We start from the raw sequence: 27,293 nt of genomic DNA on the forward strand, positions 1-27,293 counted from the left end.
ACCATAGAAATTTATGAGAGATGCGCAAATACTGAAAGGGAAAGCATGAAATCCTGTGCAAAACCGCAAAAAAAACCCACACATCTGGATCTTGCTAGGCTAATTAATGCACGTAAGGGGTGTGTCGAGCACGTGTGTGAACTGGACCTGCGTGCGCAAAAAGTACAGTATTATTTACAGACACGCGTGCAAATGTACCTCATCCAACCTTGTTCATGCGCAAATATGTTGTGCTGTGACGAACGTATTTACCCATACAGTTGTGTGAAGCCGTCCCTATTGTTAAAGGGGTTTCTCCAGCAGAGTTTTGCCAGTTTTCTGTGTAAATAAAAGCGTGAAGTTGGCGCAGTCACAATTTTGTGAGAAAAAAACTCAATTTCGTCAAAATTGTAATTTACGAATGTCAAAATTCTGGCATAACTCAGTTAACAGATCTTTTTCCCATAAAGCTAAAACGCCCCTCCAGTCCGGGATTGGAGGGGGGTATATTAGCTGCTGTTCTCTGCCGATGTCCTTCTGATCCCAGTTTGTGATCCCGTTTTCTGTCATCCAAGATAGCTACCCTCTGATTGGCCAGCCCTAATCACATGAGCAGTGCTGGCCAATCAGAAGGCAGGTATAGTGCATTGGTGGTCTAGATTAGAATCCGGATTAGGTAGTCTGAGGACTGTGTTTGCTGTCTTTGATGGCTGTAAATATGACCCAGAACCAGCAATTCAGAGGGGCATCAGTACAAAACACCAACTCCAGAATAGTATAACCGCCCCCCCCCCCTTCTCCCACCCTTCTTCTCCCACTCTCCCCCCGCTCCCAGAACAAAATTTTGTCCTGAAACTGGAGAGTCACTGTAAATGATAGAATTCTTTCTTCCTGTAGCCACCATCAAGGGTCGTATGCTGTAACCTCTGAATTTCCCTCTAATGGTAGATGCAAGCAACCAAATTGCATCATTCATGGCCGGTTGCACCAAAGCTTTGATCTGAGATCAACAAGAATTGAAAGGGGTTGTCCCATTACACAAGGTTTTGCTGCAGGAAGCAGACAGCTCTGTACACTGCACAGAGGCCCAGGTTTATAGTGTAGGCTGAGTCCTAATGAAGTGAATGAGACTTAGCCTGCAATACCAACCCAGGCCACTGTGCTATGTACGGAGCTGTCTGATTCCTGCATCAAAACAACTAGAAGTGGGACAACACATTTAAGCCAAGTTCAACAGCTTGTCACAGTTCAACTAAACCTGGATCAACAGCATGGTTGGTGCAACCAGTCCTTAAAGAAGCTTTTTTTTTGGACTAAAAAGAAAAATATTGGGGGACCGGAAAAGTTGCAAAATAAAGAAATAAACCATACTTACTTACTTCAGTGGACCATCTTGCAGCACAGCATCCCCATTCCCCACTGATCCGACCCGTCAGAAGCTCCTGGTCATGTGCTCTTTAGTTTGCACACGACTGCTATGTCAATCACATACTTCAACTATGATTCCGCCATTAAAATAACAAGTAACCGCAGAAGCCTGTGATTGGCTGAGCAATGAATGGCATGTGACCGCTGGAGTTTCCTCTGGGATCAGGGAGATGGGGACTGGGTCTGCTGAGCTGGACCAAGGAACACCGAAGCAAATGAGAATGTCAGCTTTTTTGATTTTCAATATTTCCAGCCCCTAAAATTTTATGTTTTAGTCCCTGAAAGTTGCTTTAACTTTAGGTCATTACTAGGAATTCGGAGCTCTATTTCAGAAAAATTGAGTTTGGACCTCTCTAAAAATATATTAAAGTGTAACTAAACATTTTAAAAGGTTTTGATATGTCAGACGTTTTGATTGGTGAGGGTCAGCATGCTGAGACCCCCACCGATCGCTAAAAAGAACTTTGCAGAAGTGCTCAGCAGTAGTGCCTGTACAGACTCTATAGACTCGCTATGGAGCCCATAGACCACTCCGAGCAGTGATGGAAACCGCTACAGAGATCAGAGGAGCACCTCAGAGATTGGTAAAAGCCTCAGTCCCAGCACCTCACCCATCAAAATCATTATCACATGAAAAACTGTAATGACTTACGGTAAATGAATTTTAACAAAATGCTCTGATTATGTAGTTTTTTTTCTTCTAAATTATGTTTTATCATTTTATTTCTCTCCTCAGCACGAACGGCCTTTGCTGATACTGCAGGCGGTAGGCCTTATATTTTGTACTGTACACTATACTGTAGAAATTGCACCTATATTGAATTAGGGCCCCCACGCTGAATATGGTGGGTAGATGTGATCAAGAGGAAATAGACAAGTGCCCTGTGCTATGCTATTTCCATGACACCCATAGAAGTCAATGGGAGTTGCACAAACAGCATAGTACAGCTAGCTGTTTTCATAAATGGGGAAATCAGTAGTGTTCCTATCTTGGCCATGTTTGGCTAACATGGGGATACTCCTTTGCTTCTGAGCCATGGTGGCATCAAATGGTGAGCACCAAGACACAAATAGGCAAGTTTATGTAGTAAGAATATAAAGTCGCTGTCACTATCAGACGTCTGGAAGGGAATGAACTGATTGTTATTACTATGGGCTTTGTACTAGAAACCCCCAGGTTGTGTCATTAGTGTAGTCCCCAATAACAAAAGCTTGCAGGTTAGGGTAGCAGAGTTAAACCAATATGGCTATGGGTTTGGGCAAGCGGCAGTAAAAAAAGGAAAGGCAGAAAACAGGCCGGGTCAGTTCAGATGTAGCAAAGGAAAATCATCTGCACACAAACGAGAACATATAGACCTTGTTGTTCAGTCAGGGTAAAGGTGGAAAAGATAAGGTTAAGTGGTTATAACTAACTTTATGCTTTTGGGACCCCAATTGTTATGCCATTGACCTGGGACAGTGATGCTGCTTTTTCAGATAGCAAAAAAGACTTGAATTTAAAGGGGTTGTTCAAATAATCCACAAGAAAATTCTGAGTTAATAGTGGGGTTCCCATGTTTATGGAAAAAGAGGGTACTTCTTGGGATGGCGGGACCACTCCCAAAATGTGGCGTGTTTGGGATGGATGGCAAGACTGAGCAGTGTAGATGTGAGGCAGAAAAAAAAACAGCTGCAGCATTGTCTTTGTTTGTATCTCTTTGCTCCAAATCATTGTTTCAAAGACCTGTGTAAAGGGTCGGACATTGATTTGCAGGAATGCTACCATCCACTAGGTGGCACGGCAGAGGCACTGTTCCATCTTCCTTATTTGCATATATATCGCAGAGGAACATGGATGATTTTATAAGACGCCTTATAGACGCTCTCCTTAAGGTGTGATTATACCCTTCCCAACCCACGTCACGGGCCTCTCACTAGCCAAGCCAGAATTCAACTGCACACTGATGAGGGACAAAAACCCCGAAACAGTTGTCTGTGTATGGATTCTGGCTTGGTTTTCAATTCCCAACCTGTGTTACAAAGTCCTGTATAAAGGATTGGACGTTGATTTGCTGGAATCCTGCCATCCACTAGGTGGTGCTGCAGAGGTATTGTTCCATCTTTCTAATTTGCATATCTCTGCTTCTCTCTCACTCCCTCCTTGCCATAGACTTCTATGGACAGCATGTCAGTAAACTGACTGATTTTAGTAGTTTATCAGGGTGAGTGAATATTGTAGGAAAGAGGAGGGAGAATGAAAGGTGCCTGAAAAGTGGATACAGTTTATCACAAAGTTTCTGATATTTGCCTGTATTATAGATTTATGCTAAGCGTGCTGAACTACAGTGAGCATTTCATAATAGGACAATTATGTTGCATTTCCTTACAGTATCTCATTTCTTCTCTCTTCAGGACCGGCTACCATTTCAACTGTTCGTATGTATTTTGATAGCGCATTTGCATTTAAGGAAACAACTTTAGGGTAACTATAACTACTCACTTAAAAACTTATACTAGACAGTGAAACCTCTTTGAGACAATTATCCAAAATGGTATTAAAAAATGGTGTTCTAGCTGGGGTGGCCTTCTCAAAGATGACCAGTGCGCTGAGTATATGATGGAGCTGAGATCTGGTTGAGATAAAGGGGTCTTTTGGAGACGTTTCACTATATTTTATGGAGTCACAAAATGCTGAAAAAACTAAGTTTTTTAATGTTTTTTGCTTGCATCTCGTTTATCATCACTGGCTGCATTGTTTTCTATGAGAGGATTTTCTCTGTCTAAGGCCTTTTATCCACTAGCAATATTTTTCCCTGCGATGCGACAGCGATGATTATGAAACCAAGGATTTTCAGTGGTTTCATACTCATTTGCAATTTTTCACTCCAGCTTCGCATCGCAAAGAAGAAATCTGCGATATCGCTCAGTCTTTTCAGTGGGGTCGGCAGCAGCGCTAGTCCCATTGAAAACATAGGGAGCATATCGCTGACTTCTGCCACAGCTGTGGCAGCTGTGGCAGGGGCTTCCTTCACCCCCGCGGGGACCGCGAGGATGAAGGAATCCTCTGCCACAGCTGTGACAGCTGTGGCAGAAGTCAACGATATTATACCATTGCTTTCAATAGGGTCAGCGCTGCTGCTGCCGACCCCATTGAAAGCACTGCGTTGTAGGCAACCCCCGCAGCATGATTTTCGAGGAAGGGCTTGAAATATAAGCCCTTCCCGGAAAATCATCCCTAAGTGGTGAAAAAACAAACAAAAAAAAATATTTACCTTTTCTCCGCTTAGGCGCATCCTCCGTCTGGCTCCCCTCCACTGCTCTCAAGCTCTTAACAGGCGGGGATTTAAACATCCCCGCCTCCTGAAAGGGCTGTGCTGATTGGCTGAGTGCTCAGCAAATTACAGGCAGCGCTTAGCTATTTATTGATCCCCACAGGGATGAAGGAAACCCCTGTGACAGCTGTGGCAGAAGTTTTCAATGCAGCTGCCGCTGGCCCCATTGAAAACACTGAGCGATTTCACTCGCTCTCACAGCGCAAGAAAAAAAAACGCTAGTGGGTAAAAACCCTAAGGGTGGTTTCACACGGGTGAGAAATTTGCGCAATTTACGCCTGCTGTAATAGTCAGTAAAAAAAGCAGATTATGAAATCAATGCTTTACAAAGGTTTCCTTCCCATCTGCGATGTTTTCACTGATGTGATGTTGAGAGAACAAAAAATCGCGGCACGCTCTACCGATTTTTTTCTGTCCTATGTTTCCTTATCAAGCCCGTTTCTTATCGCAATGCAATAAACTTTCAGAAAGTCTCATTGACTTTTGCGATAAAAGCAAGATTTTATCACGGGCTGCAGCATTAAAAAAAAGGGTGAAAAATCACAGAAACAAGGACACGATTTTGCTGTGGTTTTCTCTGATTTTTTCTATTATCAATAACACTCTGATATCTAACATTTACCCAATTGAAAATCCACTGAACTATTAGAGAATTGAAAAGACTGTCACCTAATTTTAGCGCTATAAGCTAAGCTTTTATACTTACCTGCCCCGTTGTTCCCTTGGTGTTGGCGCTGGAAGCCAGCGCTCAGTGCATTGAGCAGCGCTGCTAAGTACCGTAGCCCGCCCATCATACAATTAAAAGGGGCGGACTACTTAGCGCACTGCTCAATGCATTGAGCCGCGGCTTTCCACGGTAACACTGGAGGAACAACAGGGAAGGTAAGTATAATACTTCCATCTCTGGACTCAGCGAGTCACCTACTTTTAACCCATAAACTTAGTTTATAGAACTAAATGTAGGTGCCAGATTCCCCTTAAATCAAATCAATAACTTATCTATAAGCTCTTTATGTGAAGCTCTATCAAAGGCTTTACTGAAATCCATAGAGACAATTTCTACAGCACAGCCTTCATCCACCACTCCCCCCCGTCTGTCTGTGCACACCGTAGCATAGTTATCTCTGGGATACTCCCCTATCAGGAGAACCGGGATCCACTGAGCCCCATGCAATTCCCTCCCAGGTGCCCACTGATCGGATATTTCATAGAATCATAGAATGGTAGAGTTGGAAGGAACCTCCAGGGTCATCGGGTCCAACCCCCTGCTCAATACAGGATTCACTAAATCATCCCAGACAGATATTTGTCCAGCCTTTGTTGGAAGACTTCCATTGAAGGAGAACTCACCAGCTTCTGCGGTTACCTGTTCCACTCATTGATCACCCTCACTGTCAGAAAGTTTTTTTCTAATATCTAATTTGCATCTCCTCCATTTCAGATTAATCTCATTGCTTCTGGTCCTCCCTTGTACAAATGAGAATAGGGCTGATCCCTCTGCACTGTGACAGCCCCTCAGATATTTGTAAACAGCTATTAATTCTCCTCTCAGCCTTCTTTTTGCAAGCTGAACATTCCCAGATCCTTTAACCGTTCCTTACAAGACATGATTTGCAGACCGCTTACCATCTTAGTAACTCTTGTCTGAACTTGCTCCAGTTTGTCTATGTCTTTTTTAAAGTAGGGTGCCCAGAACTGGACACAGTATTCCAGATGAGGTCTGACTAAGGAAGTGTAGAGGGGAATAATGACCTCACGTGATCTAGACTCTATGCTTCTCTTTTTGGCCTTTTTGGCTGCTGCATCACATTGTTGACTCATGTTCAGTCTATGATCTATTAGTATACCCAAGTCTTTTTCACATGTGCTGCTGCTTAACCCAATTCCTCCCATTCTGTAAATGCTTTTTTTCATTTTTCTTGCTCAGATATAGGACTTTGCATTTCTCCTTGTTAAATACCATTCTGATAATTGCCACCCACCCATCAGCTTCTCTAGATCTTTTTGAATACTGTCTCTCTTTTCCCTAGTGTTAGCTATCCTTCCTAGCTTTGTGTCATCTGTAAATTTGATCAGTTTCCCATCATTTATCCCCTTTCCTACAAGGCCACAAACATATTTTATATTTACAACACAGTAAGTGAGCCTCAGTGCTTTTAAATGCCAAGGCCAAATTTCAGTCCCAGTTCGGCTTTGAAAAAACAGTCGGCAGAGAATTTCACTAGGAAAACAAGAATGTACTTCATTTTAACATAACTATACTTGTTCTTATGATAAAACAGATTTTATGTGAAACTAGAAAATTTAACAAAATCTCTTGAGAATATGTTCAATAAGCTACCCACCATGTTCGAGTGTTAACCCTCTCCTTTTCAACTCTTTCTGATGAACTTTTACCAAAATATTTTTTGATGCTAGCACAAGCATTAACAATTCTGTGTTTCAGATGAGCGACCGTATCTTCTCAGAGTAAACAAGTGCCTTGACAAAGGGGCATATGGGGAGAATGTGGTGGTCACCCGACTAGACCCTTATGACTAATCTACTTTTGGGGAAACTACACATTAAGATAGTCTCTGACAACATGTCCATAATGAGGCTGGAAATGTTCCATCCTCTGACAGCCACGAAGGCAACTCGTCTTAATTGACAACCTTTTTTTAACAGTCTGCTCTTAACATTCACCCAATAAAGAAAAGGACAACAAGTTGGGTTCCCTATAGACCACACCATACCAGTATCAGTGATTTTGATGGTTGACCTCACCATTCACAAAGACATTTGCTTCGTCGGTTGAACTTCACCTAATAGGGAAAACAAGGGTTTATCTGAAGTTGCTGTATCACCCATTCTGGGTTGTGCTCCATCGGGTATTGCAGCATTTGGATTTTGTAAGGATGGCATATATGCCTAGCACATATTTGCTGTACGGACACATGGCTAAGCCCACATTCTTGAGATGATGAGTTCAGTGCTACATTTTTCCTGGTGAAATTCATTGACAGTTTTCAAACCGCCAAACCATTTTCATTTATATGGGTGTTTCCACACTTTTGAGATATGCTATACCGCAAAAGAAACACATATATACCACTACAGCTCATCTCGATGTATGTCCCCGGATCCAAACCCCACTAATCATAATGCAAATCCTAGTTTAATTACCATAACAACCCCTATTCATATGACCTATAAGTCATATGCAGGTTATAAATGGAGGACCCTCGTATGGGACCCACCCAGCTGCCAAAACGAAGAAATAGGTCACAAGAGCAGTACCAGCTCTGGTGGATCCTATGCATTTCATGGATGGCCATTCATTGATAATCTTACATTGACTACTAATGTGTGTCTAAATTCATTGCTGGGTTGGAAATGCTGCACCCCTCGTGATCAACTTACTCAACATTGTCCTACTACATTTATAACCCTTAGGCCAGATGGTGAAGGAACCGTAACAGACAAGTGCCCGGACTCTATCACCAGTTGGAAGAGCTGTGTGTTTTGTATCTCAGAAAAGGAAGGTCTGGGTTTGGCCAATGAGACTCCAGAAATGATAACAATATTACCAATCTTCCTGGAAGTGGGATCACCAAAGTATTGCACCAGAGGAGAAAAGTTCTACATAGATGTAACTGTTGTAAACAACATGGACAAGTGCATTGAGGTAATACACTCTTTACACTATCTCAGGTCTTCAAGGTAGAAAGAGACTAGTATTTAAGCCGACTGCAGGGGCGAGCTACAATGCTAATGTAACAGGCATACGCAAAACGGCTAAAAGATGCACTATAATACAACAGACCACACAGGAGAGCCGACACCTCCTCTATATACTGCACCACACAGGAGAGCCGACAGCTCCTCTATATACTACACCACACAGGAGAGCCGACAGCTGCTCTATATACTACACCACACAGGAGAGCCGACACCTCCTCTATATACTGCACCACACAGGAGAGCCGACAGCTCCTCTATATACTGCACCACACAGGAGAGCCGACAGCTCCTCTATATACTACACCACATGGGAAAGCCGACAGCTCCTCTATATACTACACTGCACAGGAGAGCTGACAGCTCCTCTATATACTACACCACACAGGAGAGCCGACAGCTCCTCTATATACTACACCAAACAGGAGAGCTGACAGCTCCTCTATATACTGCACCACACAGGAGAGCCGACAGCTCCTCTATATACTGCACCACACAGGAGAGCCGACAGCTCCTCTATACACTACACCACACAGGAGAGCCGACAGCTCCTCTATATACTACACTGCACAGGAGAGCCGACAGCTGCTCTATATACTACACCACACAGGAGAGCCGACAGCTCCTCTATATACTACACCAAACAGGAGAGCTGACAGCTCCTCTATATACTACACCAAACAGGAGAGCTGACAGCTCCTCTATATAGTACACCGCATGTGAGAGCCGACAGCTCCTCTATATACTACACCTCATAGGAGAGCCGACAGATCCTCTATATACTACACCACATAGAAGAGCCGACAGATCCTCTATATACTACACCACACAGAAGAGCCAACAGCTCCTCTGCACACTATACCACATTGGAGAGCCGACAGCTTCTCTATATGCTACACCACACAGGAGAGCCGACAGCTCCTCTATATACTACACCATACAGAAGAGCCAACAGCTCCTCTATATACTACACCACACAGGAGAGCCGACAGCTCCTTTATATACTACACCACACAGGAGAGCCGACAGCGCCTTTATATACTACACCGCAAAGGAGCGCCAACAGCTCTACTATACACTACACCACACAGGAGAGCCGACAGCTCCTCTATATAGTACATCGCACAGGAGAGCTGACCGCTCCTCTATATACTGCACCACACAGGAAGGCCGACAGCTCCTCTATATACTACACCACACAGGAGAGCCGACAGCTCCCCTATATACTACACCACACAGGAGAGCCGACAGCTCCTCTATATACTACACCACACAGGAGAGCCGACAGCTCCTCTATATACTACACCACACAGGAGAGCCGACAGCTCCTCTATATAGTACATCGCACAGGAGAGCTGACCGCTCCTCTATATACTGCACCACACAGGAAGGCCGACAGCTCCTCTATATACTACACCACACAGGAGAGCCGACAGCTCCCCTATATACTACACCACACAGGAGAGCCGACAGCTCCTCTATATACTACACCACACAGGAGAGCCGACAGCTCCTCTATATACTACACTGCACAGGAGAGCCGACAGCTCTACTATATACTACACCACACAGAAGAGCCAACAGCTCCTCTATATACTACACCACACAGGAGAGCCGACAGCACCTCTATATACTGCACCACACAGGAAGGCCGACAGCTCCTCTATACAGTACACCGCATGTGAGAGCCGACAGCTCCTCTATATACTACACCTCATAGGAGAGCCGACAGATCCTCTATATACTACACCACACAGGAGAACCGACAGCTCCTCTACATACTAGACTACACAGGAGAGCCGGCAGCTCCTCTATATACTACACCAAATAGGAGAGCCGACAGCTCCTCTATATACTACACCGCACAGGAGAGCCAAAAGATCCTCTATATATTACACCACACAGAAAAGCCAACAGTTCCTCTATATACTACACCTCATAGGAGAGCCAACAGACCCTCTATATACTACACCACACAGGAGAGCCGACAGCTCCTCTATATACTACACTGCACAGGAGAGCCGACACCTCCTCTATGTACTACACCACACAGGAGAGCTGACAGCTCCTCTATATAGTACATCGCACAGGAGAGCCCACAGCTCCTCTATATACTACACCACACAGGAGTGCCGACAGCTCCTCTATATGCTACACCACACAGGAGTGCCGACAGCTCCTTTCTATACTACACGACACAGGTGAGCCGTCAGCTCGTCTATACACTGCAGCACACAGAAGAGCCGACAGCTCCTTTATACACTACACCACACCAGAAAGCAGACAGCTGCTCTATATACAACACCACACAGGAGAGACCCCAGCTCCTCCATATACTACACTACACAGGAGAGCCGACAGCTCCTCCATACATTGCACAACACAGGGAGTCGACAGATGCTCTATATACTACATCGCACAGAAGAGCCCAGAGCTCCTCTATATATTACACCTCACAGGAGAGCCGACAGCTCCTTTATATACTACACCACACAAGAGAGCCGACAGCTCTCTCCATATAATACACCACACAGGAGTGCCGACAGCTCCTCCATATACTGCACCACGCATGAGAGTCGACAGATCTTCTATATACTACACCACACAGGAGAGCCGACAGCTCCTGTACATACTACACCACACAGAAGAGCCGACAGCTCCTCTATATACTACACCACACAGGAGAGCCAACAGCACCTCTATATACTACAGCACACAGGAAGGCGGACAGCTCCTCTATATACTACACCACACAGGGGAGCCGACAGCTGCTCTATATACTACACCACATAGGAGAGCCGACAGCTCCTCTATATACTACACCACACAGGAGAGCCGACAGCCCCTCTGTATACTACACCACACAGGAGAGCCAACAGCACCTCAATATACTGCACCACACAGGAAGGCCGACAGCTCCTCTATATACTACACCACACAGGGAAGCCGACAGCTCCTTTATATATTACACCGCACCGGAGAGCTGACCGTTCCTCTATATACTACACCACACAGAAGAGCCAACAGCTCCTCTATATACTACACCACACAGGAGACCTGACAGCTCCTTTATATACTACACTGCACAGGAGAGCCGACAGCTCCGCTATATAGTACACCGCATATTAGAGCCGACAGCTCCTCTATATACTACACCTCATAGGAGAGCCGACAGATCCTCTAAATGCTACACCATACAGGAGAGCCGACAGCTCCTCTATATACTACACTACACAGAAGAGCCGACAGTTCCTCTATACACTACACCACATAGGTGAGCTGACAGCTCCTCCATATACTACACCACACAGGAGAGCCAGCAGATCCTCTATATTTTACACCATACAGAAGAGCCAACAGCTCCTCTATATACTACACCTCATAAGAGAGCCGACAGATCCTCTATATACTACACCACACAGGAGAGCCGACAGCTCCTCTATATACTGCACCACACAGGAGAGTCGACAGATTCTCTATATACTACACCACAGAATAGAGCCGACAGCTCCTCCATATACTACAACACACAGGACAGCAAACAGCTCCTCCATATACAGCACCACACATGAGAGTCGACAGATCCTCTATATACTACACAACACAGGAAAGTCAACAGCTTCTTTATATACTACACCACACAGGAGAGCCGACAGCTCCTGTACATACTACACCATACAGGAGAGCCGACAGCTCCTCTATATACTACACCACACAGGAGAGCCAACAGCACCTCTATATACTACAGCACACAGGAAGGCGGACAGATCCTCTATATACTACACCACACAGGGAAGCCGACAGCTGCTCTATATACTACACCACACAGGAGAGCCGACAGCTCCTCTATATACTACACCACACAGGAGAGCCGACAGCCCCTCTATATACTTCACCACACAGGAGAGCCAACAGCACCTCTATATACTGCACCACACAGGAGAGCCGACAGCTCCTTTATATACTACACCACACGAGAGCTGACCGCTCCTCTATATACTACACCACACAAGAGAGGCGACAGCTCCTCCATATACTACACCAAACAGTAGAGCCAACAGCTCCTCCATATACAGCACCACACAGGAGAGCCAACAGATACTCTATATATTACACCACACAGAAAAGCCAACAGCTCCTCTATATAATACACCTCATAGGAGAGCCGACAGATCCTCTATATACTACACTACACAGGAGAGCCGACTGCTCCTCTATATACTACACTACACAGGAGAGTCGACAGCTCCTCTATATACTACATCACACATGAGAGCCGACAGCTCCTCTCTATAGTACACCACACAGGTGAGCCGTCAGCTCCTCTATACACTACACCACACTGGAGAGCCCAGAGCCTCTCTCTGTACTACACCACACAGGAGAGCCAACAGCTCCTTTTTATACTACACCAAACAGGAGAGCCGACAGCTCCTCTATATTCTACATCACATATATGCTACACCATACAGGAGAGCCGACAGCTCCTCTATATACTACACCATACAAGAGAGCCAACAGCTCCTCCATATACTACACCACACAGGAGAGCCGACAGCTCCTCCATATACTGCACCACACAGGAGAGCCGACAGCTCCTTTATATACTACACCACATAGGAGAGCAGACAGCTCCTCCATATACTACACCACACAGGAAAGCCGACTGCTCCTCTATATACTGCACCACACAGCAGAGTCGACAGATCTTCTATATACTACACCACACAAGAGAGCCGACAGCTCCTCCATATACTTCGCCACATAGGAAAGTCGACAGCTTTTTTATATACTACACCATACAGGAGAGCCCACAGCTCTATATACTACACCACACAGGAGAGCCGACAGCTCCTCTATATACTACACCACACAGGAGAGACGACAACTCCTCTATATACTACACCACACAGGAGAGCCGACAGCTCCTCTCTATAGTACACCACATAGGTGAGCCGTCAGCTCCTCTATACACTACACCACACTGGAGAGCACAGAGCCTCACTCTGTACTACACCACACAGGAGAGCCGACAGCTCCTCTATACACTACACCACACAGAAGAGCCGACAGCTCCTTTATACACTACACCACACCAGAAAGCAGACAGCTGCTCTATATACTACACCACACAGGAGAGACCACAGTTCCTCCATATACTACACCACACAGGAGAGCCAACAGCTCCTTTATATACTACACCAAACAGGAGAGTCGACAGCTCCTCTATATTCTACATCACATATATACTACACCATACAGGAGAGCCGACAGCTCCTCTATATACTACACCATATAAGAGAGCCGACAGCTCCTCCATATAGTACACCACGCAGAAGAGCCGACAGCTCCTCCATATACTGCACCACACAGGAGAGCCGACAGCTCCTTTATATACTACACCACATAGGAGAGCAGACAGGTCCTATTCCAGCCCCTCTATGCACTACACCACACAAGAGAGCCGAGAGCTCCTTCATATACTGCAACACACAGGAGAGTCGACAGATCCTCTATATACTAAACAACACAGGAGAGCCGACAGCTCCTCTATATACTTCACCACACAGGAGAGCCGACAGCTCTTCTATATACTACATCACATATATACTACACCATACAGGAGAGCCTACAGCTCCTCTATATACTACACCACACAGGAAAGCCGACAGCTCCTTTATATACTACACCACACAGGAGAGCCGACAGCTCCCCTATATTCTACACCACACAGGAGAGCCGACAGCATCTCTATATACTACACCACACAGGAGAGCCGACAGCTCCTCTATATACTACACCATACAGGAGAGCTGACAGCTCCTCTATATACTACACCACACAGAAGAGGCGACAGCTCCTTTATATACTACACAACAAAGGAGAGCCAACAGCTCCCCTATATACTACACCACACAGGAGAGCCGACAGCTTCTCTATATATTACACCACACAGGAGAGCCGACAGCTTCTCTATATACTATACCACACAGGAGAGCCGACTGATCCTTTATATACTACAACAGACAGGAGAGCTGACAGCTCCTCTGTATACTACACCACAGAGAGAGCCCACAGCTCCTTTTTTATCCTACACCACACAGAAGAGCCAACATCTCCTCTATAAACTACACCCCACAGGGGAGCCGACAGTCCCTCTATACACTACGCCACACAGGAGAGCCGACAGCTCCTTATATACTACACTAGACAGGAGAGCCGACAGCTCCTCTATATACTACACCACACAGGAGAGCCGACAGCTCCTCTATATACTACACCACACAGGAGAGACGACAGCTCCTCTATATACTACACCTCACAGGAGAAGCGACAGGTACTCTCTATAGTACACCACACTGGAGAGCCTACAGCTCCTCTATACACTACACCACACAGAAGAGCCGACAGCTCCTTTATACACTATACCACACCAGAAAGCAGACAGCTGCTCTATATACTACACCACACAGAAGAGCCGACAGCACCTCTATACACTACACCACACAGAAGAGCCGACAGCTCCTTTATACACTATACCACACCAGAAAGCAGACAGCTGCTCTATATACTACACCACACAGCAGAGACCACAGTTTCTCCATATACTACACCACACAGGAAAGCCGACAGCTCCTCCATATACTACATCACACAGGAGAGTCGACAGATGCTCTATATCCTACACCGCACTGGAGAGCCGACAGCTCCTCTATATACTACACCACGCAAGAGAGCCGACAGCTCCTCCATATACTAGACCACACAGGAGAGCTGACAGCTCCTCTATATACTACATCACATCTATACTACACCATACAGGAGAGCCGACAGCTCCTCTATACACTACACCACACAAGAGAGCTGACCGCTCCTCCATATACTGCACCACACAGGAGAGTCGACAGATCCTCTATATACTAAACAACACAGGAGAGTCGACAGCTCCTCTATATACTACACCACACAAGAGAGCTGACAGCTCCTCTTTATACTACATCACATATATACTACACTACACAGGAGAGCCTACAGCTCCTCTATATACTACACCACACAGGAAAGCCGACAGCTCCTTTATATACTACACCCAAACAGGAGAGCCGACAGCTCCCCTATATACTACACTACACAGGAGAGCCGACAGCATCTCTATATACTACACCACACAGGAGAGCCGACAGCATCTCTATATACTACACCACACACGAGAGCCGACAGCTCCTCTATATACTACACCATACAGGAGAGCCGACAGCTCCTCTATATACTACACCACACAGGAGAGCCGACAGCTCCTTTATATACTACACCACAAAGGAGAGCCAACAGCTCCCCTATATACTACACCACACTGGAGAGCTGACAGCTCCTCTATATACTACACCACACAGGAGAGCCGACAGCTTCTCTATATACTACACCACACAGGAGAGCCGACAGCTTCCCTATATACTACACTACACAGGAGAGCCGACAGCATCTCTATATACTACACCACACACGAGAGCCGACAGCTCCTCTATATACTACACCATACAGGAGAGCCGACAGCTCCTCTATATACTACACCACACAGGAGAGCCGACAGCTCCTTTATATACTACACCACACAGAAAAGCCGACAGCTTCTCTTTATACTACACCACACAGGAGAGCCGTCAGCTCCTCTATATACTACACCACACAGGAGAGCCGACAGATCCTTCATATACTACAACAGACAGGGGAGCCGACAGCTTCTCTATATACTACACCACACAGGAGAGCTGACAGCTCCTCTATATACTACACCACACAGGAAAGCCAACAGCTCCTCTATATAGTATGCCACAGAGAGAGCCCACAGCTCCTTTATTTGCTACACCACACAGAAGAGCCAACATCTCCTCTATAAACTACACCACACAGGGGAGCCGACAGTTCCTCTATACACTACACCAAACAGGAGAGCCGAGAGTTCCTCTATATACTACACCACACAGGAGAGCCGACAGCTCCTCTATATACTACACAACACAGGAGAGCCGACAGCTCCTCTATATACTACACCACACAGGAGATCCAACAGCTCCTCTATATACTACACCACACAGGAGAGCCGACAGCTCCTCTATATACTACACCACACAGGAGAGCCGACAGCTCCTCTATATACTACACCACACAGGAGAACCGATAGCTCCTCTATATACTGCATCACACAGTAGAGCCAACAGACCCTCTATATACTACACCACACAGGAGAGCCGACAGCTCCTCTATATACTACACTATACAGGAGAGCCAACAGCTCCTCAATATACTACACCACACAGGAAAGCCAACAGCTCCTCTATATACTACACCACACAGGAGAGCCGACAGCTCCTCTATATACTACACTGCACAGGAGTGCAGACAGCATTTTTATATACTACACCACACAGGAGTGCAGACAGCATTTCTATATACTATGTCATACAGGAGAGCCAACATCTCTTCTTTAAATTAAATGTTATATAAAAACATAGCAAAACTGTAAAGTACTATTACTTTAATGTCAATATTTTTGCTTCTGCACAGTTTCAGATAAGTTTTAACATTTCTGCTGCCTGTGAGGTGATGTCCTCCAGTGACGATGATGTGACCTGTATATGTAAAGGGAAAAGGACCACTAAGCATTTTCTAATCAAATGCAACACAATAGGTGAGAATTCTGTTATTTTTTTACCATTAAGATTCTTTTTGCACTTTTAATTTTTTTATATCATGGATATTTCTGATTCATTCAGCTGGTCACTTCTGTCATTAAAGGTGATGCGAAGATCATAGTATCTGCATACACAAAAACTATTTCTGACAAATGTGGTGGGCCCGATGATGTTTCTGTGTCACGTCGTCAAGACACCGTTAAAATGATCTTTATTGTAGAGGTAAGGGCTGTGTGTTCTGTTTCAACTACAGGCCCTGATTGTTACTTTTGCGTTTTATTTTTCCAGAAATTAATTGTGCGTGTGAATACATTATATGTTTTAAGATATCTTAGAACGGCTTTCAGGAACCTGTAGTTCTCCTTTCTCTGCCTAGTAGGTTTCTTAAAATATTAAGAAACCTCCTCAATCTCTAAAAATTGTACCTAGTGTAAATCAATAACTGAAAAACAAGGAGGAAAGTAACATAGTATGCTTGGCTGAAACAAGACAAGCGTCCATCCAGTTCAGCCCGTTTGCACCTCCCTCCCACTTGTTGATCCACAGAAAGGCACAAAATCCAAGTGTACAGAAGCCAATTTACCCTCAATCTGGGGGAAAAAGTTCCTTCCTGACTCCATAATGGCCGTCAGAGTAATCCATGGATCATCTTTTTAGATTAACAACCCTTCTTGTTATTTAATGTCTATATGCTGAAATATCATAGCGCTCTAACAAGTCATCTAGTCCCCTTTTAAACTCCTCTTTCGATTCTGCCATCACCCCTTCCTCAGGCAGAGAGTTCCACAGTCTCACTGCTCTTACAATAAGGAACCCCCTTCTGTGTTGGTGATAAAACCTTCTTTCTTCTAGACGTAGCGGATGCCCTCTTGTTACCGTCATAGTCCTGGGTATAAACAGATCATGGGACAGATCCTTGTATGTAGCTGCAGCTTCTCATGCAATGTTTCATGAGTGATGGACAGGGAAGATGGAGCACCAGACATAACACCCCACCCTTCAATATCTCTGCATTCAATCTGTAAATGGAAACATAAATAGTCCTGCTGACACAGATGTTTGACTTATTAAAGGAGAAAGTCTTGGAGGGTTTCTCCAGGACTTTTACTATTGATAACATATCCTCAGGTTAGGACATCAATAGTTGATTGGCTGGGGTCCACCACTTGGGAAAGCCGCTGATCAGCAGATCGCCAGGCCCACTGTCAGTGCAGACAGCATGGGAAGTAAATAGTGCTGTCATTACTGCAGCAGCCTGGTTTGGTACTACAGGCACAGCTCCCATTGAGTTCAATGCCAACTGTGTTTGCAGTACCAAACCAACTTCCTATGATATGGAAAGCACTATCTGCTTCCAGCACTGTCCGCGCTAACATCGGGTCTGGTAATCAGATGATAGGCAGCAATCCTGAGTGGCAGACCCTGCTAATCAACTATTGATGACCTATCCTGAGAATAGGTCAACAATAGTAAAAGTCCTGGAGAACCCCTTTAATGCACTCTTATGAGCTGTGTAATGCTGTCAGCTGGACATGGTCTGGCCTGGTTTTTAGTCTTCGTAGAGAGCAAATTGACCTTAAAAAACATATATATTCACATCTTAGTGTATGGCCAAGGTTTCCAAGGTGTTATAATGGAATTGAGTTTAAAGAATGGCTTTGGGGATTTGCTTGTATTCATCCACCAGAGCAATAGTTACTTTATACACTGAGCCTCATATAAGCTCAGTGTTGATAAGACTGATGTTGATATGCCTTATGGGGTAATATGCCTCTGATGTAATCTAATAATGAAGCACTCCCCACCACCCACAATGACAATGGGAATCGCTCACGGTCATCTTGGTTTTGAGTGCTAATGCTCCCTCGGGAAACCTCAATCCATAAAACTTTTTGAAAGTTTCTTCTACACTCATTTTGAACTTGTCGTGTTCTTTGACTACTGCTTCCTAAAGAAATGATGCTGTTGCTTCTACACACCAACACTTCACAATAACAGCACATATTGTTGACCAGTAAGCTCTAGAGTTCCTTTTAAACTAGGTATGAAGATGATTTTTAGGACGTTTAGCATTTATTTTAATTCATACTTAAGTATACTTTTCCATTCTTTAACAAGTCTGATGGAATGCCAAGACAAGACACCATCAGTTGGCTGATTCTAGCGACAAGTAAGAACATAAATATGGGTAATATGAGTTTTGCTGAGATTTTCAAGAATGTGTAAAGGGGATATAAGACATACTAGCTTATATACCCGGTGTTGCCTGATAGTCTTGCTGCCCTTGATTCACTCTCTCTGTATTTCTCTTTTTGAATTCAAGGTTGATTCTGTTCTAAGGTCTCTGCGTTTTCCTATGGAAACAGCCTCACATCCCTTTATCCCCGCCGCGGCTGTCACAGCCACGGCAGAAGATCGCAATATTCTCCCACCGTCTTCAATGGGGCCGCCGCCGGCCCCATTGAATACATTGGGCGATATCGAAAAAAAGGAAGGACATGCTGCGATTTTGTTTTTCCTGCATAGCATCGCAACGCAGTGCCACGCAAAAACATTACAAATGTGAATGAACCTATTCAAAAGAATGGGTTTCATATGTGTGCGAGATTTATGTGTCACACGACGCACAAATCCCACACGATTTTCTTGCCAGTCTGAAGGCGCCCTTACAAGATCACATGCCATCTTCCATTTACCAAGACTGCCAGGCTAGGTTTTAAATATCCAACAAAGTTTTTTTTTTTTTTTTAGATCAAAATGGCCATTTTATTTCTCTTTGTTTAATCCACAAGTTCATTAAAGGGGTTCCCCAGGACTTTTACTACTGATGACTTATCCTAAGGATAGGTCATTAATAGCTGATCATGGGGGGGTCTGACCACTCAAGATCCCCACCAATCAGCTGATTCCTGGGTGTGTTGTCAGTATCGACAGCGCTGGAAGCAGATAGCGTTGTCAACATTGCAGCGGCCTATTTTAGAACCGCAGGCACAGTGCATTGCATTCAATAGGAACTGTGCCTCCAGCGCCAAACTGGTCCACTTCAATACGGACAGCATCATCTACTTCCAGCACTGAAAGTGGGCCTGGAAATCAGCTGATTGGTGGGGATCCCAAGCGGCGGACCCCTATCCTGATGAGACGTCGTTAATTGTAAAAGTACTTGAGAACCTCTTAAACCCCTCTGCACCCTATAATGTACATGTACGTCATGGGAAGCCAGAGGTTAACATGAAATGCCATATGTGACTGACTACGACTGACAGACAGCTTCCCACTGAAACAGCAGGAATCAGTGAGAACACCTTACATGCTGTAATCAGTCTTCATCACGGTATGCAGGATGTTAATAGAGGGAGGACACTCCATCTGCAATGTCATCGGCCCTAATACGCTGCAGTACAGAAATACTTACCTGAGTGATCATGAGATCGTAAGGTCAAGTCCCCCGCACGGACATAGATTAAAAAAAAAAAATAAAAAAGATAAAAGAAGCCATAAAAAAAGTTTTTAAAAACTTTTTGTGCATTTTTCTCTATTGTGTTTTAATTTAAAAAACAAACAAACACATTTGGCATTGCTGCATCTAAATTGACTGCTACAATAAGCTGAACACAATTTTTATACCACACGGCAAACGTTATAAAAAGAAGAGCCACAGTGCTTTTTTTTTTTCATTTCGTCTTTCAAAAAAGCCAATAAAAGTGATCAAAAAAGTCATCTACACCTGCCAAAAGCTACTGATATAAACTAGTACCTTGTCACACAAAAAAGAAGCCCTCACAGAGCTGCTTGGAAAAAATAAAAAACTTCTCGGACTTTCAATGCTGCAATGCAAAAGAAAGTAGAAAAAAGCTATTGTCAGAGTCCTGGCAGCCAGACCCCAATCCCTCAGGGAGGTATGGCATACCCTAGCAAAAACGATTTTATAACAATGTTTTTTTCTTAAAGATTCAGGTGTTGAAAGAACACAATCCTATTCCATTCCGTCTGACATCGTGGACGGTAGTGGTGTAAAGATACTCCAAATTATAGGTGAGTTCATTTTCACAGTTTTCCTCATTTGTTTCCATCTTTGGAGAATATGATAAAAATGCAGTTTTTTCTTTTAATAACTTTTCTGCTGTTACTTGTATATCACTAATATCCTCCAGACTTACAATTTAACTTCCTCATCTCAAGAGTTTGATGCCATTTCTGGTCTGGAGTGTCACCTCAGATTCAGAACACCCGTCCGCAGTGCGAACTACCAGATCACCCTTCTGCCCATATTCCCTATTGCCCATGGGGGGTTTCTGGTCTATAAAGTAAATGGGGATGAGCTTCAATGGCAGATGCAACCTAAAGATAAGAGGGGTGTTGTCTGTTTTTAGATCCTAAAAGGGCTGGTGATTCAGCGCTATGGGGACAATTATTGTACCTGGCATACATATATATATATATCCATATACCTATCCATAGAGATAAAGAGTGGTCTTTTTCTGCAGTATGTGCGCAGTTCTCATGCAGTCACTGGTGCAGAATAAATGTGCAAGTGAACAAAGGTTATCCCGGTAATATTGTTGTTTTTTTTTCTAATGCGTCTTCCTTTATCTAAACTCCATTCTTATGCTGAAGTTTCAGGTTTGACTATACTTAAAGGGATAGCCCCAAACAACATTTATCACCTACCCATGTTCACTGTTTGAATAGAGTGATAGTCGCACATGCACCCTACTGCTCAATGCAAAGTCTACAGGACTATTTGAGACAGCCAAGTACAGCATTTGGCTTTCTTCATAAGTCCCATGGATTTGAGAGTAGCAGCAAGAATGCACCTGAAGGGTTAAACAAGCCGGTAATTGACTCAATAAATTCCCTTTTGTCAAAAAATACCTGCCCTCCAACCGTGTTATGGGACCATCAGAGAGCAAATATCTTTCCAGATTGATAAGGTGGGATGATAACATGAATAAAAGCCCATGTTAATCCTCCACTAGATCTTCCTCCTCTTCCTGCATACTGTCAGCACATCATCACTGGCCCAGTTTCATTCTTCACATGGGTTGAAGAGAGCTGCAAACATATGCAACTCCCTCCCACTCAAGTTAAATGGCAGCTTGAGCTGTGGTCCTGGACTAGTTTTAAAGGGGTTGTCCCACTTCTGGCTGTTTTGCTGTAGGAAGCAGACAGCTCTGTACGTTGCAGAGTGGCCCGGGTTGGTACTGCAATTTTAAGATCTGGAAATACTGGGGGAAGAAAAACCCAAACACATTTGTTTCAGTGGTCCCTGGTCCAAGTCAGGAGACCTGAGCCCATATCCCTAATCCCAGAAGAAGCTATGTTGGTCACATGCCATTCATTGTGTAAATGACTGCTCAGCCAATCACAGACTTCAGTGGTCACGTTTTTTTTTATAGCAGAATCACAGGTGAAGGGCTTATTTACACGAGAGTATATAGGTTGGGTTTTTACGCCCAGCTGATATACGCTTCCCTCTAAGCAGTTCCTCTCTTCCCTCCCCCTCTCTGCTTCTCTCCTCCAGTCCGGCGTTTGCAATGGAAGGAGGTGGGACGGGGGCGTAACTAAGCTCCGCTCTGTCCCGCCCTCTCCCATTGCTTGCTATGGACAAGGGGCGGAGAGGGGAGGGAGCTTAGCTCCGCCACTGTCCCGCCTACACCCATTGCAAACTGAGGGGAGGAGAGAGACAGAGAGACGGTGAGTAGGAGAGAAGGGGGGGGACTGCTCAGATTGAAGCGTATATCGGCCGGCCGTGACAACGCTCGTGTAAATAAGCCTGAATTCTATGATTGACTAAGTGTGTCCTTACCATGAGTTGTACATACTGCTGGTAAATGTTCATGCACGAGGGGGGGGGGGCATTCAAATGTTGCTATAGGGCCCAAACATTTCTAGTTACAAGGGGTCTCGAGAGCTGTGTTGGAAGAGGGACCACTGAAGCAAGTGAGTATGGCTTATTTCTTTATTTTTACAACTTTCGCTGTCCCTAATATTTTTCTTTAGTCCCCAAAAAGCTGCTTTAAGGACTGGTTTTACCAACAATGCTGTTGATGCAGGCTTGGTTAAACTGCGATCAGCTGCTGAACGTGGTTTAAAGGTCTCCCACTTCCAGCTGTTTTGCTGCAGGAAGTGTACAGCTCCATATGTTTCTCAGTGGCTTAGGTTGGTACTGCAGGCTAAGTCCCATTTGCTTTAATAGGACTCAACCTACAGTATCAACCAGGGCCATTGCGCAGTGTACAGAGCGGTCTGTAACTAAAACAAAAAAATAAACAAACTCACTTGTTTCAATGGTCCCTGATCCAGCACAAGAAACCCGATCCCCGCCTCTCCGATCCTAAAGAAGCTTCGTTGGTCATTTGTCATTAATAAACACCATTAAGAACACAGAAAAATAGGTTTGTGAAAGAGGGTCTTGAATGGGCTTTCCAGAACTAAAATACAGATGATCTATTCTCAGGATAGAGTTAAGTAAAAAAAAAAGTCTTTTTGGACTACACTCAGGATAGGTCATCCATATCCAATTTTTGGGGTCTAGCAATCGGAACCCCTGCCAGTGAGTTGTTTGAAGAGGCTGTGGCATCGAGTTGCCTCTATTCGGGCCAATGAGGTCACGTTCTTTCATCACTCGGCCATTCAAGTGAAAGGGATTGAGCTGCTATACTAGGTGCCGTCGTTATGAAATGTACGGTGCTGTGCCTCGTATGCAGTGAAGAGTCCCAGAAAGAAAGTATTATATATGTATTTGGGGGAAATTATGTTTTGGACAAATTTTAATCGAAGGCAAGAGAATCCCTAAAGGGAATATCTCATCTTTGAGATTTAATTTAGAACAGTCACATTAAACACGACAAAATCCCAAATGACATAAGCCATAATTTTTCAGTGATACTTCCCCTTTAATTCGTGATGAAGTATACTGAGAATGATTTCTGTTCTAAGCAATGTGCTTTTCTTTTTAATATGTGCAGCTAACCTTTTGGGACTCGTTGATGATTTTGTGAATGTGCTGACGCAACCAGCCGGCTGCTGTGAACAGAAGATGGCAAAACTGTGTCCCATTCTAGATTTCCTAGACTATTTTACGTCTATAGGAATTTTAATTCCTGATGAAGTTCATAAAAAAGCAGTAGATGAGCTCAGTGCTGGTAAGTGCCTCTAAGATGTTCTGCCACGGATGCCTCCATTATTATCATTTGCAAGGAATGAATAGCACAATAACTATATGGATTTAGTCATAGATGTCTATACAGTTATATATGATGTCTGCGGTCCCATACAGACGAGATCATTGGACAAGTTCATCAAAATCTGCAGGTTTGGCTGACTTTGAGTTCACATCTAAGCAAGATTCAGGGCTGATGCAGACTGGCTTAGAGCCTGTACACCGCTGTGTGCAGCCTTATGGCCTCTTTCATACAGTGCTGTGCAGCCACCACACGCCACTTTGCAGGCTTCATTGGACTGCCCATGTACCTCTTTCCATATGGAGTCCAATGGAACATAGTATTATTTTTTCTATTAGATTCCAGATGAAACTTCCATATAACTCAGAAATCAGAGTATTGGACCTGTATTGAAGTCCTCTTAAGCCTTCATAGAAAATAAAGCCATACTATGAACATGTAGGCATCAGCCCCATTGAGTGTATACCAACAGTAGAAGTAGAATTGTACCCTTGCGACAAGTAAAAGATTTCTCGGTAAATGTTGGAAGAAAGCTGAAGATTTGATATTGACTTTAAATGGTTTTTCTCTGGAGATAGCAGAGTCTACTATATCTACTAGTCCCACTGAAGTGAATGGAACAGTGGTGCACATGCATGGTCACCAGTTGCCATTCAGTTCGGGACTGAGCCTAGGCAAGGGTGTCTGAGTAACAGGTAAAACCCGTAGTGAGGCGACCCCTTTAAAGAGAACCTATCATCACGTTAAACTATATTATGGGGCTCAAATGTGAGGAAACGTCAAGTCCGGAGGGCAGTCTTTGATACTCACCGGTTGCTCCGTTCCTGCACTTTGTCACACAGTGTGACTCTTTTCAGTTTGCGATGTCCCATTCATCATATTGGAGGGTGAACACACACAGCCGGCTGAAAAAGGTCACACTGTATGTGCGTGGCAACTTTGCAGGGACACAGCGATGAAACGGGGCAGCCATTGAGTATCCAACAACACTCCCTGGACTCTCCGTTTGCTCATGGTTGAGCCCAATGACATAGTTTATCATGCTCAAACATGTTGACCAGTTCCCTTCAGGCTTTGCCATGTCAATGTTCCCTCCCTCCAACACTAACATAAATGGGGTTCATCCATGAAAAATATTTGTCATCCATCTGCAAAGCTGATAAATGTACGATCGCTTTAACCCTCTTTGAGCACTACAACTGAGGTCCCGAGCCTTCATTCCTTCTCGCTCCAAAAGTACTGTAAAGAGGAGATTCAGTGGATCTGTGGTCATGCATGTGCGCAGCTCCTCCATTCATTGTCTACGAAGACAACCATAACAGCCATGCTGTAGTTCTGTTGTCCTTGGCAGCTCAATAGACATTGAACGGAGCGGCAAAGTGCATGCATGACCACTGCTTTACTCAAACTCCTCCTGCCTGTCCATGGATGTTGCAGTATCTTGCGGCGGATCTCCGCCGCGGGAGCCACCGCCCGGGAGCAGGAGCCAGCAGATGGTTCTCCGCTGTCAGCCTATCTGACAGATAGGCTGACAGCGATGAATGCTGCTATTTGCCGGCCGTGAGTGGAGAATCGCAATGATTCTCCGCTCGTAGACAGGTGGGAAGAGCTCTCCATAGCAACACTATGGAGAGCTTTCACTGTGTTCCCCGCGGCGGGGAACGCAATGAAAACCCGCTCGTGGACAGCAGCCACTAGTGGGGGTCTTTCCTTTCCCTTTACTGTGGTCTTGCAGTGAAGGGAAAGGGAAGACCCCTACTAGTGAACAAAGGGGTCCCAGTCGTGGGGAACCCAGCAATCATACAATCAACAATAAAGACAATGACATCAGCAATCATTTCTTAGTGAACACCAGTTGTTAAATGAAATTGAAGCTATGTTTTAATCAGTCTTTTTTTATTTGTAGGCTATCAACGTCTACTTGGGTGCAGAGGGTCGGACGGGCAGTTTTCTGTCTTTTCTAGGTCATTCGTGCCGAATTCTTGGTAAGAGCAGAGTCATACATTTAGCGTAATGTCAGTGGGCTGCATCAAAAGGGTCAGGACTTCATTGATGATACATTGTGAAGACCAAGGCAATCAGTTTAGAAACAGAAATCTGGTTGTTATTGCAGGACCTACTTTTTATCCACATTAGGCCAGTTACATATGAGTGCATTATGCACCCGTAATACGGACGAGTCTCCTGGCCCGACCATAGGTCTACTGACCTAAATCTAAATATCATAGAGATCTATATTACTCTGAGTTCAGCTTAGTAGATGCATAGTGCTCCCGGGACAATTGCCCGTAAGATGCTTGTGTGGAGCTGGTTGAAATGAGGCTCTTAGGTACATAAATAGGAGTTTTTGGGAAAATAAATAGCAGCGTTGTCTTTGTTTCAGGTTGCATGTAAATATGCTGCATGTGTTTGCGAGGATGCAAGAATATACTTATGTGGATAAGAACTTACCACCAGCGATGCTGGCACAACTGGCGCTACATCAAAATTTGTCAACGGGCTGTATGACTCCAGTTGGGTCATCATTTAACTATCAGGTAAGGTTCTGCAGACTTCACACAGTGGGGAACATATTACTAGCTCTGGTTACGCATAAGGTGTCCCAGATAGGTGCTTACTGTATGTATGAACTTAAACACTTCTATTATGTGACTATCTATTATATTGCATGTAATTAAATCTAAATTTCCTTAAAGCGTCCACCCGGTTTTGGGACAAAACTTTGTCCTGGAACAGAAGGAGGAGGGTGGAATATCACCAGAAGTTGTTTTTCTCTGCCACTCTTCCGATTCGCCAGTTCCAGACCCAGTTTTCATCCATCCAGGATGGTTGCAGCAGTCTTCTAGCTACCTGAGGCTGCCTGTCCATGGGCTTAATTGCATTGCGTTATGTGCAGTGATAATCGGGCCGCGGATAACTCAGTGCAAGCTTTCCATAGTGTTGCTATGGAAAAAGCAGCCCTGCTGTCCACGAGC

At 44.6% G+C, this 27,293-nt stretch overlaps 1 protein-coding gene across 1 annotated transcript in view; it reads left to right on the plus strand.

Moving 5' to 3' along the window:
- Positions 1–27,293, plus strand: part of LOC136626336 (ovostatin-like) — a 117,714-nt gene that overhangs the window by 49,989 nt on the left and 40,432 nt on the right. Inside the window, exons 20-29 of the mRNA XM_066601310.1 lie at positions 2,144–2,173; positions 3,799–3,868; positions 8,154–8,385; positions 17,004–17,127; positions 17,235–17,353; positions 19,250–19,301; positions 21,083–21,166; positions 24,103–24,279; positions 26,225–26,303; positions 26,702–26,855. Coding sequence (XP_066457407.1) covers positions 2,144–2,173; positions 3,799–3,868; positions 8,154–8,385; positions 17,004–17,127; positions 17,235–17,353; positions 19,250–19,301; positions 21,083–21,166; positions 24,103–24,279; positions 26,225–26,303; positions 26,702–26,855 — 1,121 coding nt within the window. The remainder of the gene's footprint in view (positions 1–2,143; positions 2,174–3,798; positions 3,869–8,153; positions 8,386–17,003; positions 17,128–17,234; positions 17,354–19,249; positions 19,302–21,082; positions 21,167–24,102; positions 24,280–26,224; positions 26,304–26,701; positions 26,856–27,293) is intronic.

Source organism: Eleutherodactylus coqui, chromosome 4, assembly GCF_035609145.1.
Source record: "Eleutherodactylus coqui strain aEleCoq1 chromosome 4, aEleCoq1.hap1, whole genome shotgun sequence".
Classification (NCBI taxonomy): Eukaryota; Metazoa; Chordata; class Amphibia; order Anura; family Eleutherodactylidae; genus Eleutherodactylus; species Eleutherodactylus coqui.